The sequence below is a fragment of the Misgurnus anguillicaudatus genome, chromosome 3 (genome assembly GCF_027580225.2).
Source record: "Misgurnus anguillicaudatus chromosome 3, ASM2758022v2, whole genome shotgun sequence".
Classification (NCBI taxonomy): Eukaryota; Metazoa; Chordata; class Actinopteri; order Cypriniformes; family Cobitidae; genus Misgurnus; species Misgurnus anguillicaudatus.
Genome location: NC_073339.2, coordinates 30286956 through 30307611, shown reverse-complemented (window position 1 = coordinate 30307611; position 20656 = coordinate 30286956). Strand labels below are relative to the sequence as shown.

Genomic DNA, 20656 nt, shown 5'->3' with positions numbered 1-20656 from the left:
ATGATTATGTGTGGCATATCGGCTCTCCTGATTTTGCCAAGTGGTTGATGTCCTGAGGGCAACATTATGTTGACCCTTGGACAATATTTCAATCAACCAATCAGATTTCAGAAATAAGTTTATAGTTTGTTTTAAGTTTAAGCTTACAACCAGGCAGGATTATTATCTGTTTCTAGACAATTGTTTTTCACTTATCATGTCCCTCTGATTTTAGGGTTTGGTTATGGTTAGGGTTAGGATTTGGGGTGGGTTTAGGTTTTATTTAGAAAAATGTTGTCCTTGGGTCAACACAATATGTTGCCCTGATCAACCACTTGGCAAAATCTGTTCGACTGTGTAATATCAATGTGCACTGTTCATGTCATATAAGACACAACACAAAGATGCACAAAGATACTGTTCTTTGAGATTTAATGGAAAATGTTCCAACCTCACTGTGGGACAATGCAACAAGTGAGGTTTGGATAGAAACAAGCCTTCACAATAATGAATGTGCCTGCCAGTGGGACAATAAAGTCCCCCCTATTTGCAGACCTTTAGATAGTTGCTGTGGAGGAGGGGCACTGCTACTGCCAAGCTAAGAGCTTGGCTGCATTAGGGAGTCGTATGAGTAATTAGAGAATGCTGTTACAGGGAGTCATATGTGGTTTACAGGGACATGAATATTGTACACTTTATGCTATAAACATGGTTTACAGGGATGCAGGGAGTACTAAATGGTACTTTTTCATAGATGAAAGACTGCCAATGGGGTTAGGGACAGGGGTAGGTTAGGGAAATAGAATATACAATTTGTACAGTATAAAATGGATTGCATCTATGGAATTGTTCCTGTTAACCGTGTGTGTGTGTGTGTGTGTGTGTGTGTGTGTGTTTCATTATAATGGGACAATTTAGATGCTATTATTATATTATTACTAGTACTATTATTAGTACTATTCATTGATGTTTGGTTCTAACTGAGATCTATGCTGTACCATTGTCAAGTAAAATTATTATTTTGTTTAAAGGCAATTATTTTTCATAAAAACTGATTTCCAAGGGAATAAAATCGGTGGAAAATGAAACCACACATTGCAGACTAACATCAGCACCCATTTTAAACACATGGACATGTGTTTCAAATGATTTATCTGATATTATTTTAAAATATCAGAGGTAACCTTGAACAATTTTCTTTTGGAAAAAATGAAAAAAAAAATGGAGTAGAATATAAAAAAGAGATAAATGTGATGCTCTTTGCATGTGTATGTGTTGTCCATGTGTGGCTGTTCCTAACATTGGTGCCCAGCTGGGCATTACCTCCATCTGTTCTCTCAGTGTGTCGTTCTCTTTCTGGACAGTTACACACACACTCATTAAAACATGGTACACATGAACAAAAGGGGGAGGGGCATACTTTGTGTTTTAGTGTTAGCATGTAGATAACACACTCTAAACCGGCAGTATAATAATGATTTCTTTAATGCATAAAGTACTGAGAAATAAAAAAAATTATTTTACCAAAGCTGACAAAGTGACATCTAAATTGGGTGATTCTTCGGATGGGTAAAACTTACTTCATTTCTACTAGTGCCGGATACTTAGTTTTAAAATACTAAAATACATTTTGACAAGGAATGACACTTACAGTCAGCTTCTTTTTTTTAATCATTATTGTTATTTATTATTTTATTATAGCTAAATAAAAACTGATATATAAAGTGCCAAAATGAATACAGTCTGTGCCCACAAACAGTGCACGGTATTTATACAGTTTAAATAATACACACACACGCACGCGCGCACACACACAAACACACACACACAAAGAGGGGTGGTTGTTTACATCGCTAAGCCCCGCCCAAACTGTTATGACACGTGTCAATCAATCAGAACCAGGGATTTGGATGACGTGTGGTGACGTCACGCTCAGATCCGGGGGAAGGTGGACGGACAGAATGGCGACCCAGTGCAGCTCCAAATGCACGGTCGAAAGAAAAGGATTCCGGCGGGAACTCGACTCGTGGAGGCACAAACTAATTCATTGTGTCGGTAAGAGCAAAGCGGCCGCGTTAAAGCCTCGTTTGGTTGCGTGGATCTGTGCGCGGACGTACTGCTCTCGGATACACCGTTCGTATGGTCTCGCGCTCGGTTTCTTTTTTTGCCCGGGTCTCGCTGAGCTCCCATCCCCCCAGCCGTTGTTAGCTTACGGAGTTGCTAAGCGAACGGGTGTCAAGTTCAAGAATAACATTAGCCGTCGCGTCTGTTGGAGACCGGGCTAGTTTTTTGTAGCTAACAGAAAAAACGGCCAAGCGGACTCTGCCGGTGGCTCCATTTTCTTTGTCCTGACTTCTTGATTTTGCGATAACCGAGTTGGCCGTGCACCCATTGACTCTCTCTTTATGAATATCGAACTAGATATTACAATACGATGCCTTAATCACTTGTATAAATGATATGGCAGTTTCTTCCTGTTGCCATTGTTGTCAAGCGTGTTGGTAGCGAAGTTAAGCCATTAGACAATATTTACATTAAGTGAACGATTTGCTTTGGAATCGATGGGGCTTTGAAAGCGAAAAGTTGATTAGATATCGCGTAGCTGTTATTCCTTTACAGTTCGATAAAGCTGTGGTGTTGACACTTTTGTTTGACAGCGTTTGTTAGCCATACACTTGTGTGTTTACTAAACAACGGAGAACAAAATAACCTAATTTCGAATGAAACCGTTGACAACATTTGATTCTTTGGTGTTAAATGTAAAACGACAAATACTTGGAAGAGCTTTTGCACGTGTTTTCTAAGGACATATTGTTAATGAAGTCATAGTAAAGGGCGTCAGTAATCGCGAAAAATGACTTTGGAAAAACCTGTTATGGTTAGCAATTTGTAAATGTGATATTTTAACACCCTATTTTTGCATGAATATTAATGTTACCCTATCATCATAATATACCATTGGGACCAACGGCTGTTTCGCATTTACTATAGTTTGACTCTTTCTCTTTCAAGCATATGTATACTTATAAGTTTTCCTTAATTATATATTTCATGTTTCAAATGAAGAATTCAGAGGCACCCTTTTTATACGGCAAATATTGATGCCCAATTCCGATTTGTTGCCTGTTATCCGATTTTAATGGCGACCTGCTTACGCTCATCTTTTAAAAGCGATTTGCATCTGATATCAACATTTACCCTGAACAATTCAATGTAGACATACTGACCCGGAACAGCTTAAACCATTGAGGAAGTAAAATGTTGCGATATGCAATGGACACAGATAAAATTATTGTATGTTTACATACAAGATTTACTTAAGAGAATCAATCCACCCGCTTTATTTCTGTAACAACACATAAAACTTCAACATTACTCCACTAAGCGGATCCGTCGTCCTCCATTGCGCTGCTAAGAAGAGTCATTTGATCACGGGTGGTGTCCATCTGAGTTGAAGTCATTGACCAACATCGCTTTATCCTTGACTAACATGTCTTGAGATGGGAATATCAGATCTTTCCGCTTACATTGCAGACCTGAATGCATGTATCACATTCATATCAGATTTATTTCCAGATTAGAATGAGACCTGAAACAGCCCTTTTTTCTGCTTACATGTTCGTGGGTTATATCCGATTTGTGCCACATGAGAGAAAAATCGTCACTGAGTCACTTCAAACATGCAATGTTAACTCTTTCCCCTGCCATTGACGATGAGTCAACTTGTCAATTAAGAGAAAACGCTTCCCTGCCAATGACAAGTTTTTCCGGCAATCCGTATTTCCGCTGTTATCCACCAGGTGGTGCTCTTACTTAGGGCTGTGCAAAAATATCGATACAGCTAACTATCGTGATACTTTTTTCCACGTTAGTGTGTCGATATTTCAATCTCTACTATCGATATTTTGAAAAATTTAATAATCCCTCTGTGTGCGTCATACCCCCTCCTCCACCGCTGCTGTAGTTGTTGCTGTCCAGATGTCTGTCATATACGGCCAATGTCTCAGAAGTTAGCGGGAGTGAAAAAATGGCAGAAAATAAATAAAAAAACACCTGCAGCTTTCGTGTGGACACACTTTGGCTTAAAAAAAGTATTTTAAAAAATCAGCTCTCTTTTTTACATTTTCATTAAAAAAAGAAATACCATTGCAATGTATCGCAACATGTAACCTATTGTATTGTATCGTACCTTGATACATTGTATCACGGGCCATGTGTTGTGATACGTATCGTATCGTAAGGGCCTTGCCAATACCCAGTCCTACTCTTACTCAACTTATAAAAAGTATTCTTTTAGGGCCAACAGGGCCAAAACTCTGTGTATGTTTTGAGGATGATATTTTAGGAGAAACCTTACCATATTTAAGAGCCAACATTGTTAAATAATAAAACGTCATGCAGTTTTGACAGTTCTGTAGAAAATATAGTATCCAATCTACATCAGCAAATTAACAAAGGTTAAGATTTCATATTGATAAGATGATAATGTCTTTGGTTGCAGGGTTTGAAAGCATACTGGAGGGAATATATGGACCAAGACTGCTGCAGGACCTCAATATATTTGATGGTGAGGTCTTATGATGTGTGTGCATTAGATCTGTGCTCGGTCATAAATTACATCTATTACTATTCCAGTACATCATATTTGATTGGCGCTGACGGCAATTTGTGTTATTCTTCCCCAGAGTGTGAACCAGAGACTGTTGATGATTGGTCTATGGATGCAAACTGCTCTTTCTGCAACCTGCAGCTAGAGAAACTATATGTAAGTCAACCCTCAAAAGCCACATAAAAGGTGTGCTTACTGTAAGTATGCCACCAAGAAGGGCCTGTTTTGACACTTGCATAGAATGAATAGTTTTGTTTGTTTAGCAGCTATCTTTGCTGACAAATGCGTAAACAGTATAATGGAGCCTGTGAGGCTATAATCAGCTGTTTGTACCATTTTGATAAAAACTGTATATGACCATTGCACTTCATGACAGGATCCTTCTTCTGCTGTGGTCATACCCGCGTCGCCAACACCTGCTGAAACCCCCTCACCTCAGGGCCTGTCCACCTCTGATAAACTCCAGTGCCAAGCAGACCGATTCCTCCATGCTATATTTCGCAAGAAGGGTGATTGTTGTCTTAATTCTATTCTGACAGCTATCATACAAGACGGTCTTTGTTATGCACTTTTTCATAAAAATATGGCCACCTAAAATTTAGTGTTAACGTTGGCTGTTTTTACATAATGGATCGATTGGGGTAAACCAAACATGATTGAAAGGAAAAGGTCTAGTTTTATTCTTATGATTGTTGTCTCTCTGTTGCTTTTAATTTGTCGTACGCAGCGTACTCAAAAAATTCAGTCAATCAGTTAGAAACAAAAGGTGCTTGTACAAGAGGAAAATTCTCTGTGTACGCTCTTTTTGCTGCTGCATCAGATCTTTATGCCTGGCTTTGTTTTTCGCTAATTTCCCAGAATTCCCTCAGAGCTGCGATTCCAGTATACCATTGGTAGCGCAGGAGTTGATGCGTAAGATGATTCAGCGGTTTGCCTTGGAGTATGCTTCTAAAAGTCAGACTCATGAAGGCTTGAACGGCCTAAGCGACAACTCTGAGCTTCTCCCTCACCAACCGGATCCTGATGGGCCCCTGGACCTCACCGTCAGCAGAGCTTCCCAGGCCCTGCAACATGGTATTGACTATAAACAAATCATGAGTATTTGAATGAATTTTTTTCACATTAACAGTTGAGTCCACTGCCATGTAAATTTTGGGGTTTTCCCAGACAGGGATTAGACTAAAATAAATGTAAGAGCTGTCCAAACTGAAAACATCTTGCACTGACATATCTTAAAATACACCGGTGCCCTTTGTTTTGCCTCAAAATGCAAACAAGTAATGTTTTTAGTCCTGGCTTAAGCTAATCCCTGCCCGGGAAACCACCCCATATATTTTTGGAGGAAGAATTGGAGTTCTGCATTGGTATTATTGGTATTTTCTGATTTTAGAAGATATAGCTCGCCATGTCTGTTGACATTCATTAATTTTGCCTAGCTCTGAATAGTCTTTCTGCACAGTTAAAATATTTATGTTTACCCAGTTTTTTATAAATATATTTTTTGTTTTGGTAAGGCAGTGCAGATCACTTATTTTTCATGTTTGCTTTTTGTAGTAGACGGAGTACTTGATCTTTCGAAGAAAAGCTCATCTTCAGAAAAGGCATCTATTCAACAAGAAGTTTCAGGGTGAGTACTTAGGATTTTCCTGTTGTGTGTTTGACATTTTGGGTGCTTCTCAATTCTTTTTTGTACATACTCGTTTCCTGGCTTCCTTTCCTCGCATCTTGGCTCCACCCCCATAGACTGCGAAGGAAATATGAAAGACGTCCAAACATTAAGTAATAATGGAATATCATCACCCTCTATATAAAGTTAATTCTTTAATATCAAAAATCAGGTGCATTAAAAAACTAAAAAATATGAAACAAGAAAAGCAAAGTTAAAGGATTAGTCCATTTCCTAAAAAAAAGTATATTTAATATTTATGGACGCGTATCCTTTGTTTTGGGGCACTTTGGGGGGTTTGATTTTGCTGTGGTGGGGCTATAAGCTCTTAGCTTAAGTATGTGTTTGAAGGATTAGTCCTAAGGAAAATCCAGATAATTTGCTCACCACCATGTCATTTAGAGTGTTGGTGTCTTTCTTTGTTCGGTCGAGGGGAAATTGTGTTTTTTGAGGAGAAGCATTCCAGGATTTTTCTCACTTTAATGGACACCAACACGTAACAGTTTCAACTGAGTTTCAAAGGACTCTAAACGATCTCAAACAAGGCATAAGGGTCTTGTCTGGCGAAGCGATTGCCATTTTTGACAGGAGAAATAAAAAATAGGCACTTTTGGGCCGCAGCTTCTTGTCTATCTCCGGTCGTTTGACGCGCCAGCACAACCTCACGCAATACGTCATCACATCAATAGGTCACGGATGACGAATGCGAAACTACGCCCCAGTGTTTACATGTGTTGAGAAAGAGGACTGTTCCGACCTTGTTGTATGTCAAATGATACTAATTAATGTCTTTGTGTCAATTTATTGTTTAAGATGGTCCGCAAATGTGCGTTTAATATATGTAACACGTGACCTTTCCACTGCATTACGCAAGTGCGTGGGGTCGCGCTGGCGCGTCACGTGACCGGAGATGGATGTGAAGTTGTGGTTTAAAAGTGCATATTTTTAATTTTTCTTGTTAAAAATGACAATCGTTTTGCTAAGTAAGACCCTTATGACTCGTTTGAGATCGTTTAGAGTCCTTTGAAACTACGCAGAAACTGCAAGTTTAAACTGCATTAAATCTGTTACGTGTTGGGGTCCATTAAAGTCCATTAAAAAAATCCTGGAATGTTTTCCTCAAAAAACATAATTTCTTCTCGACTTAGCAAGGGAGACATCGGCATTTCGGATGACATGGTGGTGAGTAAATTATCTGGATATTTTTTTTTAAGAAAATTGACTAATCCTTTAAACACATACTTGAGCTAAGAGCTTATAGCCTCACTACAGTAAAATCAAATTCTTTGAAGTGCCCTAGAATAAATGATGCGTGTCCATAAATATTAAATATACTCTCTGAATCGAGTCTAAATTTACAAAAATTGAATGAGTACTAATATTTATGCGTGTTTGAATATAATGTGACCATGTGAAGGCGGAGGAGTTAAGTCAATAAAACGCTCGCTCATGACTCCTCAGGAAGTCTCTTCACTCCTTGTTTATGGCCTCCTTGCACTACAATTAAAAAATCAAGATGTTCTAAAAGATGGTGGAGCTCGATGGTTTCGGCTCATAGGATGTAGGACGTTAATGCCATGAAACAAAGAAGCATATTGAGAAGCACCCATAGTCTTGATCCTAAAAGTCTAGTAGCTGATATTTTAATACTGCAAAGTGAAATTAACTTGGGTATTTTATTCAAACTAACTCAGCCCTAACGGTAACTAAGCCTTTGTTACGTTTTATTCTGTTTTGGTAATTTGTGTCTAAGAACAAGAAAATAGTTTTGATCTGAATAAAGTTTCAGACTAAAATGGTCAGTAAAATATATATTTTTCACATTTACATAGTGAAGTTTAAAGTGCAGCCTGAGGAAACTTTATTTAGTATAAAAAGATAAGAACAGAACATTCACTGCACTTTTTTCACTATGCAAACGTTTAGATAAATATTTTATTATAAATAAAAATAATTACAATTTCTGGGCCTGTTTAGTATGAATTTGTATTTATTGTGTGGCTATATTTTTTTGTTCTTTTAAATGTATTTACCTGAAGTACCAAGTTTTACTGAGAACATGTATTATTTCTTTATTTAATATCAAATTTGCCTGCTCACACATGTTAAATGTTTTTAATGTAGAGTTTAGTGCTTATTCTGTTGCACTGCCAAAGGGTTGACTCTTTTCTAACTTGTTGGAAGGTAACGTCACATTTGCCAACAGTCAGGCACTCACTTGTTCCTCTGTGCCGGCTGTATTTATTTGTTTATTTATCTATTCGTTTATTTATGGAATATTATTTTCACACGAGAAATAAATAGGAGAAATACCTTACAAAATGCAGCTGCATTGCAAAGATACTGGAAGTACTTCCGTAGACGCTTGTCTTTCACCACACGATTGACGAGAGACTGTCCTTCCAAGAAGTATCGTTTGCAACCTAAGGCCAAAAACAAAGTGTTTACCCTCAAACGACTCAGAGGCTTTGTGTTATACAGACAATTGAGAAGCGAGTGATGTTACCAAAAGACAAGGCAGTAAAGGAGTGGACCCTGAGTGCGTCCTGTCAATGGTCCGCTCACCCATTCGTTTCTCATCCTCCCACCCACCTCCCCTTAGGAGCCCAATTGGAGAGGACTATTTGGATCGCAGCTCTGAGTTTGCAGAAGGTTTGCTCTCTAAAGCCTTGAAAGATATTCGCTCGGGATCACTGGACATTCACAAAGCAGCCATATTATACGGCATACCTCAGAAAACTTTACAGCTCCAGACAGAGGCCTTATCATCAGAGTGGAAGGCAGGAGGACCACAGATGTTTGGAGAGAACGGCAGGGGAACGGACCCGGCGTGGCCATCCAGCGACACCCGGCTTATCCTGCAGAAGGTAGCAGCCTGGGCTCGCTCTCAGTCGGAGCAATCTGAAGTAGGAAAATGTAAATTGTCATCAAAAGAGCACACTGAGCTGAAGTTCCCGGCAGCGGTGGCTGCCTCGTCGTACCTTCACCACTTAACCTTGCAGAGAATGGTCTCACAGCTGCGAGAGCAGAATGACAGGCCTCTTGCTAGCTCTGAGCCGGCCACGCCTCCTCAGAGTCCTACCACTGGGCCAGCTGTGCACATCCGAATCCCTCAGGTACGCTCAAGTGCTCAGCCCAAAGCCCAGCTAGATCTGGCCGGCCTGGTGGATGCTGTGTACCAGGCCAACAAAGGTTCTAATGGCTCTGCTGCTCTCCACAAGCTGAAGACCATTCTCCCCAAACAGAGCTTGGTCGAAAACCATTCGGGTCTCGACTCGTCGTACCTGCTTCAGGGCGATCTGCCTCCACTGTGTCTGAATCTAAAGAACGGGTGCGTTGGCGGGAGTGTCACTGGAAGCGTGGGTGACTGTGAAGATGATGGTGGAAATCGAGACAAGCAGCCACGGAAGAAACGCGGTCGTTATCGGCAATACGACCACGATATCCTAGAGGAGGCCATAGCCATGGTGATCGGCGGGAAGATGAGCGTGTCGAAAGCGCAAGGCATCTATGGGGTGCCACACAGCACCCTCGAGTACAAAGTTAAAGAACGAACGGGCATGCTCAAGACCCCACCAAAAAAGAAGCCCCGCCTTGTCGAAGCAGCAAGCTCAGGCTCTGGAAAGTCAGGGACAACAACCAATGCCTCAACTACTGCCTACAAACAGTCTTAATTCAAAACCAAAACCTCAGCTGTTTCCTAGAGATGGTTTTAACCAACACACATCGTCTGAACTACAGCCAACATACGTTTTTCTTGTTTTAAACGTGCAGTCAGGACCTCATTTAGACTTGGAAAAAACACTTGAATTTTCAACCACAGGTTAAACGGTACATTTCATCAAATCACAAAACATGCCTTTAAAAAAGTTTATTCAGGGGTTTCACTGTGGATATCTAATATGAATATATATTTAAAATGTTGTAAAGCACTGTTGATTTTTAAGTTAAGTACAGTTTGAAAACTAAGAAATATTCAGGTTTTGTTCACACATAAGCTAATCTCAGCTTATAAATGATTGTTGTATGCAGCTTACACACTATTAGTCTTTGTAGCGACTGGTCGTTTTTTATTTCAAGTCTTTTAACACAGTATTTTATATGTGACAACCTGGGTACACCGTAATGTTTCATTTATCTCACCACTTGGGAATGTCCATCCCTATATGCAATTTGTAGATATAGGTACAAGTTTTCACCCCACCAGCTGCTTTAGTTTTTAACAACAACAACAAAAACCTCAAAGCTTAAATTTAGTTGCGTAGAGTAATTGGATAAGTTTTACTGTTGTCGTCATATTGGAGTGAAGGCTTGGACCATCTCAGGCTTTTTGTGGATGAGGCGTCCCACATTCTGCACCAACATTTTAGCCAATCTATACATGCATTACTTTAGTTTTTATGTTTTGCCCCTTTTCCTTTTTTTCTGCAAATCTGTGCAGCAAATCGTATTGGGGTAAGTTGGAAATGCAACGTAATGCATGTCAAAATGCACTGATGAAAAGTTTGATGGTAGTCTCTGTGAATGTTTTAAAATGAATAATATTAGATTAATATTTATTATTTTATCAGTACTACTGAAGTCGTCATCAAAATATTCCTATTGCTGCTTTAAATTCTGTGCTGATTTTCGCACTAAAGGCATCATTGCATTATTTGTCCGCTGTAACCAAAACATTTCAGGGTCATTTTCCCATTCCATATATATACGCACTCCATAAACAAAGCGGATCAGAGTCGGGTACTTCTGATCTTAAATCAGAATTTCTCCTTGTCCAGGTCCCTATTACCTGATATGCTCATCATGGGACATAAATCCAAACAAGGTGCTATTCTGAATTGCTTTGTTTGTATAGCCAGGTTTCTGTAGTTTTGCTGCTCAGTTGTTTTCTCATACTAATGATTACTATAGCTTTTAATGACCTATTATACAGTTTCACTTTGATACCGGTAATGCATCCAAGTCCTTATTTATAGCATGGACATGTTTTTACGGGGTTTTAGAAACTCTTGTAGTTTTTTCCATTCAGTTGCACTTTACAGAAGATGCACATATATTTGTGATGCAGGATATTGCGGTGAAGAATAGGCACCCTTAGGATTCTGTTGAAGATCCAAGTATGGTTTATCCATTCAAGAAAAGTTAAATGTAAATTTAATTATCAGCTTTTTTTGTATTTGAGACAGTTTGGCTTGATCATAGGTTGATGATTTTAAGTGGATAAAAATCACCAGTTTAGGCCTTTCTGTGTATTTATAATTTAATTCAAAAAGTTGCAAGATATAAATCACTTTGCAATCGGTTATTTATGCATCTATTTGTTGCACTAAGATTGATTTTGTACTATTGATTTTGAACTATATTTATGTTGTGTGTTCTTTCTTTTAATGTAATCGGAATATGTAATTTAAACGTGTTGGTTTTGTGTTAAAGCACTTTTGCTCTTGCACATTTATTTGTGAAATGCTTTACTGCACTTGCATGCATAAGTGAGTTCATTGTCTTGTAATGTTCCTCAACATGTGATTTACTCCAGTCAGGTTAATTTCTATTTAATCTATTACTTCTTTAATCTTTTACTTGACATGGGGATAAACTGAAGAAAGCTAATTGATCCTTAACATGTGTTTATATTGTGTCTCTTTTTTTAACATTTTAGATTTTTAAGACTATTTAAAATTGGCATAAAGCAAGAATTTAATTAATTTTAGGTAATGAGATGAAATACTGAAGGCAGTTTTTTGGTAACTATTTTATCGTAATTTATCATATCATCTAACCTCCAACCCTTAATCGGTTCAAATTTCCTTTAATGGGTTCATAATTATTTGTTTCAAAATAGACAAGTCGGTGAAATCTTATTTGTTTTGTCAAAAAAACACTAATTTATCAGGTGACAAAGTTAATCAGGTTTCCTAAAAGAATTTGATTGAATTTTATTCATAAAGTTTCTTGGGTTGAAGCGTTGCTACAATCGCCATCCTTTGCCTTCAAGTTCTCAATAAAATGTTCTGTTTATGAAATTGTTTGTGCTTTTTTTTTCTCTCCTGAATCTTTCAATACATGCTTGATTTTGTAGTACACTAGTCAACATTTGGAATGGATCAAAAAATGATTTTATAAAAATATTGCCACTTCAAATGGAGACTATTGTATAAAAAAAATTTAGTTTTTGTTATTGCAAACATTTAGCCTCACTTTAAGGGCTTTAAGATGTTTATAATTGAGTAATCTAAAGAGCTAATAGTGGTAGTTCAGTTTGCATACCTGATTAAATGATTTATCCCATTTATCTGTATAGTTTCTTAGGGCCGAACGAGGAAGACCAGTCCACACTTGGGAAGGAGGGGGATTCTAAGGCTCCAGAGACCAGGAAAGTGACTGTGTTGGAAAAGGTCTTGTCTTTGCTTTGTTCACGTCATAGACTGCTTCTGTATCGCATTTTAATGGACGTGCAGGAAGACTCTATAACTTTGCGGAACGATCATAGACGACAGTGCCCTGTGAACCCCAGTGAACCCCTCTGCAGCCATGCTAACAAACAACTCATTAATGAATTCCCTACACTTGCATTAAATGACTGCTCTGTGACTGCTGGCACTTGTTGCAGAACAGCTTGTAGACCTTCAACATGCACAGTTCCTCCGGTATGTGTTGGTCTGAAAAACCTGCATAATCATTCATGCCAAAATATAGCTATGCCATGTGTTGGCGATCTTATCTGTTCTAACCCCACTGTTTGTCATTCAAAAATACCCTTGTGCCAGCATCAGCAAAATGGTAATCATGCTTGCATTTCTTTAAAACGAGATGCCCCAATTACCATTCAGAATGATTGTAACTCTCATAATGGATGTAGAGAAAGCCGTAGCCCCTCCCCACCACCACTCTCACCAAAGCCTATGGACACGGAGTGTAAAATGACTGTCAAGACCAGCATCTTCTCTCATCAGGACTGCAAGGCACCACCTCCTCTTCTACCTCGCAGAACAGAGGATGAACACCCACCTCTGTACTCTAATCCTCCTATTTGCGCAAGATCTCCGGACAAACATTGTGACAAGTTTGTGATGTCTTATACACAAAAAGAGAACGACCAGTGTGGATCATTAATAGGAGATCTAATGGAAAGGGTCACTGAAAAGCTCAAGAGTATCCAGCCATCAGAGCGAGAACAGACTCTTCTTAATCATTCAAGTCGGATCTCTGAGACAAAAGATGATACACATTTGACAGAAATTATAACGACTGTGCTACACAACAGTAGTGATAAGGATTACAACCTCAATGATCTTTTACAACAGCATGTAGCCACAGGACAGCGATCCCCTCAAACGCGTTCTCGTAGGAGACTGGAAATTTTAGATGCCATGAGCAAGTCTCCTGACCTTTCATCATCAAGGCGGCAGAGCTTACAAATCAAGAGAGATTTGGCCAGACTTAGTCCACCACACTTCAGGAGGAAGATGGTTTCGGAGAGAAGCCAAAAAAACATTAAACCACCTTACCTCACACACGCTGCTGTTGAACCATCTAACAGCAGAAAGGGGGGAAGAGGACCCAAGACAGTGGACAAAGAGCCCCTAAAAGATTTTATAGTAAATCTGGACGCACAAGCACAAACTGAAAACATGCAGAATAATCAAGAGAATCAAGAAGCTCAATCACATGATACTGGTTTTTCAGAACACCTGTCTCCTAATAAAGCGGCACAATCACGGCCATCTAATTGTCACCGGAAGGTGAAAAGAAAAACGTGTAAAGAAAAAAATCTGACTGTTCAGGTTGGAAGGTCCAGACGAAATATTGTCCCACCCCAGCGTTTCTCTTCCTATGTCACTGAGCCACGAAAGATGTATTTTGCTGCTTGTTTTTCAGAAAGTATATTCATCAAGCATTCCTCTATAGATGGCACCTCAACAGCACTTTGTTCCACAGCAGATACTGTCCAGCCAAGTAATATATGTGATAAACAGCCATTCATACCTGAAGATAAAAACCAAGGTCGTGATGTGCCACAAAACATAGCTTTACTGAAAGATAACATTTTATCCAAAAAAGTGTCACATTGTGAGCAAGAGAATGGTGGAAGGAATGCCTTTAAAGAGAGTCCAAGTAAAAGGAAAATGTGCCAGAATTCCACATCGCCGTCAAAAAGATCTAAACCCCACAGAACTAGGAGTCTAGACACTGTCTCAAACAGTCCTACTGAAACTATGCCCAACTCTACTACCATTAAGAGTAGTGCCAAAGAGACCCAGAGAGGACTGAAATATAATAGTCCGATAAAGCTAATGTTTGTTTCTTCTGTGACTAGTGAAGATGGTGTAAAATATACACTCAAAGCAGCCACCAATAGTTCAACTTCACGCGAAGAGATGTTTGATCCATGTGTGGAACCCTCATGGGCAGGCAGTGTCTTTGAAGAAAAAGATTCAGTCATGGAAGCTGCTTCGGGGAGAACTGTTGACTGCTGTTCTTCACCAAAAGAAGTACCTTCACCGGTAGCATCATTGCCCAGTTGTTCAAAAGATGAAAGTGATAACCCAGAAACAAAACAAATTGCACATCAAACCTCCCCAGTAAAAAGACGTCCTGGGCGCCCTAAGAAATTAGGACCACATATTGTTAAGTCTGTTAAACGTCCCATTGGCAGACCTCCAAAACCAAAAATGACAGATTCAAATGATTCAACGGGCAAGACTGGTTCTAGTTCGGTGGATCATAGAACAACAGAAATGTCTTGTAAGGATGACGGAAACAAAAATCTAAAAATTACCATAGTTTATGGGAGATCAAGAAAGGCAAGGAGAGTTGTTTCTGAGGATTTTGATAATTTCTCAGCATACCAGAATGCTTATGAAGTGTCTAATAGTGGCAGGTACAGTGAAACCTGTTCTGGAAAAATAACTAGTAATGATCAAATGGCCAAAGAACAGTTAAAGGACCTAAATTTTGTTATGCCTTTTGAAGATAAGAAATGCGCAGTCTCTTCCAGCAGCAACATCAAATGTCAAAGGCAGAGTGACATGGCCATGTCTAGAAAACCTGGAAGACCTCCCAAGGTCAAGATTTCTGGAATATCTGTCACGGTCACCTCAGAATCACCAAGGCAAAGAAAGATACACATGAAAAGAGATACAAAAGATTCACATCTGCTCCGAAGGAGTCTTCTCGTCGAATTTCAACCTTCCAAAGAGCAGAAGACAATCGATATTCCTACTGACGTTCAAAAAGACACACTGAATGCACCGGAAAAATGCAGTCAGAATTCCAGAGGGCCACTTAAGCCGTTGAGACATTCTGTTAGAGAACGAAAGCCCTCCATTCATTTGCTTCACTCTGTTGCTACTGCCAGGTCCTGCGCATTGGTTCGTAGGTCCCGAAAACTACTGCTAAGTAAGGCCACCAGTGATGCCGGCCATTCTGCGAAGAGCAAACACGAAGAGCTCCCAAACAATGCACTTTCAATAAAGACCAAGAATGTTAGTTGCATGCAAGACATTGTTCGTTTTTCTGCAGTTTCAGTCGACCCAATTTTCTCATCAAATGAGGGTTTTAGGTGGTGGACCACCTCAGCATCACCCGAGACCCTAAATGAAGAGTTAGCCAGGAGGATCCGGTTTATGTCCAATACCTGGGTATCGGATGTCTTGGAAGCCAACAAGGCAGAGATGAAAACGAATTCTAATCCAAAAACCTGTAGGAAGCTTAATGGTTCTGCTAAGAAATCTGCTTCTGCCATCAAAATGCTTTTTGGGAATAACTACGATATCGAGAAACTCTGTTCTTGGTTTATGCAGACCACCGAAACTCAGTCCCTTGCGATTGTCAAGAAAGCAAGTGTGAGAAATCCCAAGGAGGAGGCCTTTCACTACAATCCCAGCAGACCCAATTGTAAAGTGAATGTTTGCCCTAGTCCACAAGCAGAGCGGCTCAGGAAACATGTCAAAAAATTTGCTCAAGTTGTCCCAAAGAGTCCATTAATGCACAAGCAAGCACAGGAAATGCTGTACAAGGCAAGGAGGTCACAAGTCAAGAGAAAGCTCTTTAACACAAAACCATTTAAACTGAGGAATGGCACTGGGCATCAGTTGTCTAGGTCTACATGCACATGGGTAGTCTACAGAACTGCTTTGCTTCGAGCAAGACTGAAGTTTCAAACCAGGTGCAGAAAAACATTTTCTGGTAGGTGTCACAGAATCTATAGCAGTCGTACGAGAACAATGACTACAGGTGCTCATACTGTTGAACTTTTGAAAGAAATGCCTAACTTTGTTAACAAGACACCTGCACCAGTTATGAAAATGTATAATACATTAAAGCATTCAGTAAAAAATCCAGGTATAATCAGAGCTTCTCAAAAAATGCAGGGGATTTCAAAAATTTCGAAGAACCGAATCGGCTCCAAAGCATGGAGCCCAGAATCCCTGAAGGAGTGCAGTGTGTTTCTGAAAAAGATCAACTCCCCAAACACAAAGTCAATGACAGAGGAATGTAACATTTGCACAGTAAAGCTATGTGATGTCTCTTCAGAGGAAGAGGAAAATGATAGAAATGGGGACATTACAGTGGGAGGGGCAGTTAACTCTCTAGTACAGCTGCCCTCGTCCCCAAAATGCCAGAGCACTGGAGGAAGAAAAAGAAAGAAATGGAAAAGCTCCAGCACAAGTCCATCTCCCCCAGCCAAAATGCTCAGACAATCAAGGAGCAGCAGGGGTGTTCTGGGAGCAAGGTGGTGTGACTTTGTGCTTGGTAAGTCTTTTAGCATTATCTAAATATTAGTGCTTTGTGAAAAACAAGTTACGTCTTGATAAGTTTCCACATGAGCACAATATGATAGTTCTGTTTTAAAGTAATTTGTTTTAAACAAGAGCGACAACCACATTCTATAAATGGAAAAAGATTTATACTAAATACTGAAATGTTAACCCCAAGCCATCCTAAACCCTGGATAAATAGAATTTGTTTGACACTGCTCATACTTTATCAAGGTAATCCTGCGTATTCATAATCTGACGTTTTCCACTGTACATTACTTAACCCTAGGTTAGCCTTTTCATTTGCATATTTGCAGTGTCAACAGTAATGATTGCGTAAAAACTGAGGTGAAAAAAACGAGTAAAACAATTGCTTGCCTCGTGCTTCTGCCAATGTCCGTATTAAAGGTGCTTTTTGTAACTTTTACAGGGCTTAAAGTTTTCCAGCATCGTGACAGATCTCTGGCTGCAATTTAAAAAAAGAATTATATATTGCAGTGGGAAAATCGTCAAATTTTGAAATCTTTTCTTCATTTATAAGTTTTTATCATCTTTTTAAATTCTGATCCTTAGTAAACTGTCTTCGTGTCAACATTTATAAGTCCCTATGTGGCACAATACCAAAGATAGGATCTCAATGTGGCTTCATATCGAAAATTATAGAATTGTACCCATTTTTAATAGTTGAAAACCAAATGTGGGTCTTTTGGCATACAGCTGATACTTACTGTATTGTTTGTACAGAGATTAAAGGGACAAGAGCGCATTTATGCTAATATGAAAACCACGCCCACCGGGGGGAAAACAATCCAACCGTCTCCATTGACTTTGTATTGCCTGAGGCTGCCTCCTTGTCATTGCTGGCTTATAACAAAAACAGAGTAATGCCTAAGGGCTGTTGTGTGGCAGGGTGTACAGCTAACAGGCCAAAGAAAAACAGAGGTACGTTTTGTGGGCTGTCGACCCCAAAAAACGAGCTTTTAAAGACACAAAAGTGGATCGCCGACTACGTTTCCCTCCAGTGGGCGTAGTTCTAATAATAGTAGTACTATGAAAAGTTGCCTGTATCCACTTTTGTGTCTTTAAACGCTAATTTTTTGGGGTCGACAGCTTGTAAAAACTTATTTCTGGGTTTTTTGGCTTGTTAGCTGTGCATCCTGTCGCACAGCATCTTTTGGGCATTATTCTGCTTTTTATCTTTACTGCAAGAAGTTGTAGGAAGATATATTGTTTAAGATAATTTGAGTCACACATTTAATATGATTGGTTGGCCGTCCCAAATGCTGATGTGAATGTAGCCGTAGCGTTTCACTGGGAGTGCTGATAGACTGCTTGATATTTAAAAAAAACACAAACATTTACTCATTAAGGAATCAAATATCTTTCTTTTATTTGTGCTTTACAGGGTCATTGAAATAACTTGGGGGCCAGTTTCCAGCAAGATATTCTTGAACTTGAAACATAAGGTGCCTTTTAACAGTGGTCTGGCTGAGTATCACAAGTATTGTGACATGCAACCTCAGCAAGCAACATGTAGCAAAAAACTTTTAAGACACTTTTTGCACTATTTGAATCTATTTTATGTATGTAAATGGGATTGTTTCTTTTTTAAAATGTCTTATTATTTTATTTGTGGTGCAGACCAGAAAAGAGCTTTTTTTTAGAACTTGCATGAAGGAGTATCAAGTTACGTGAGCATTATGTTGGTTTGCCCAGCCTGCGATATGAGAGTCTTATAACTTTTGTGCCATCTTCTGTAGTAGGCAAACTTTTATGTAATTCTGTTTGTTTTACATGTTTTATAATAGTTTGTGTTGCAAGAGCTCTTGGAAAGAAGATTCTTTGCAAATAATTCCATTTTTGAAACCATGTCTAAAACGTAGTTTTACATTGTGTAATTGTTAGGTCGGTAAGGGAAGAAAACCCAAAAGCGGTACCCTCATAAGGCATAATGAACATGAAAAATGTTGGTAGTGTCCTTATACTATTTTTTACTTCGTTTGTGTGCTCTTGCCTGCTTTTATTTGAACTTGAATTGAAACTGTTGGCCAAGTTGTAGAAAATCATTTAAGCATTAATTTACATCCAGGTTTTTAAGATGTTGCACTACCAAACAATACCAAACTGTTTCCCATTTTGTTTCATACCGACTACAGCAATTGTATGTACAACATATTTTGGTGCAATGTTTCACTTTCAGACAAGCATAAGGTTTTATTTACTTTTTTTATATTAAAAGCTTTTAGGATGATCTAGAGGCAACTATGTTCCATTTATTGTTTCTTGCATACAAAAATGTCTGTGCAAATTTTAATGTGTGGTCTATAGCAGTGGTCACCATCCCTCCTGCCTACTTCAGATCCAACCCTGCTTCAGCACACTTGCCTCCAATTTTTGGGTAGCCGTGAAAAGCTCGGATTGGCAGGTTCAGGTGTGTTTGATTAGGGTTGGAGGTGAACTCTGCAGAAAAGTAGATCTCCAGGAACGGTGACCAATGGTCTATAGAGATCCGAACGTCACTTGACCCATTCCGTTTACGCCACCATACTGGCAGGCAAGGACAGCCGGGAGTGAATATGAAATGAATGGCGCCAGCAAGAGTTTCTTGGCAACAGAGTTGACTGCGCACTTTAATTCTATAGATATAGACATGTACATCCAAAACTTGCTAGATGAAACATAACAGATCACGATAATACCTTTTAACATGTATCAGCCCAGTTATTTTTCACATTTCAGGGTAACTATTAAACATAAAACCCTTATACAGTGAGGAAAATAAGTATTTCAACACCGTGCTATTTTGCAAGGGAGGGGTCTGAAATTGTGTTCTTGGGATGGTACTCATCATTCTTCCTCCAAACACGTTTAGTGGAATTATGACCAAAAAGTTCTATTTTGGTCTCATCTGACCACATGACTTTCTCCCATGACTCCTCTGGATCATCGGAATGGTCATTGGCAAACTTAAGACAGGCCTGGACATGTGCTGGTTTAAGCAGGGGAACCTTACGTCCCATGCATGATTTCAAACCATGACGTCTTAGTGTATCAACAACAGTAACATTGAAAACGGTGGTCCCAGCTCTTTTCAGGTCATTGACCAGCTCCTCCTGTGTAGTTCTGGACTGATTTCTCACCTTCTTAGGATCATTGAGACCCCACGAGGTGAGATCTTGCATGAAGCCCCAGTCCGAGGGAGATTGACAGTCATGTTTAGCTTCTTCCATTTTCTAATGATTGCTCCAACAGTGGACCTTTTTTCACCAAGCTGCTTGGCAATTTCCCCATAGCCCTTTCCAGCCTTGTGGCGGTGTGCAATTTTGTCTCTAGTGTCTTTGGACAGCTCTTTGGTCTTGGCCATGTTAGTAGTTGGATTCTAACTAATTGTATGGTGTGGACAGATGTCTATATGCAGCTAACGACCTCAAACAGTTGCATCTAATTTAGGATAATAAATGGAGTGGAGGTGGACATTTTAAAGGCAGACTAACAGGTCTTTGAGGGTCAGAATTCTGGCGGATGGATAGGTGTTCGGGTGCTTATTTGCAGCTGTATCATACAAATAAATAGTTTATATTGTAGCATATATTGAGATTTCTGGATTGTTTTTGGATTGTGTCTCTCGCGGTGGGCATGCGC

At 39.4% G+C, this 20656-nt stretch overlaps 1 protein-coding gene across 2 annotated transcripts; it reads left to right on the top strand.

Annotated features, from left to right (window-relative positions):
* Positions 1–1854: 1854 nt before the first annotated feature.
* On the top strand, positions 1855–18578 carry lcorl (ligand dependent nuclear receptor corepressor-like). Of its 2 annotated transcripts, XM_073864335.1 has the most exons (8): positions 1855–2034; positions 4481–4546; positions 4665–4744; positions 4965–5097; positions 5447–5662; positions 6143–6215; positions 12556–17009; positions 18420–18578. In XM_073864335.1, the coding sequence occupies exons 1-8, from the start codon at positions 1890–1892 to the stop codon at positions 18431–18433; spliced, it is 5181 nt and encodes a 1726-aa protein (XP_073720436.1). In that variant the 5' UTR covers positions 1855–1889; the 3' UTR covers positions 18434–18578. The 2 variants fall into 2 exon arrangements, with proteins under 2 accessions (XP_073720436.1, XP_055061412.2); XM_055205437.2 differs by lacking the exons at positions 12556–17009; positions 18420–18578 and adding an exon at positions 8857–10297 and having other exon boundaries at positions 1878–2034.
* Positions 18579–20656: the final 2078 nt, after the last annotated feature.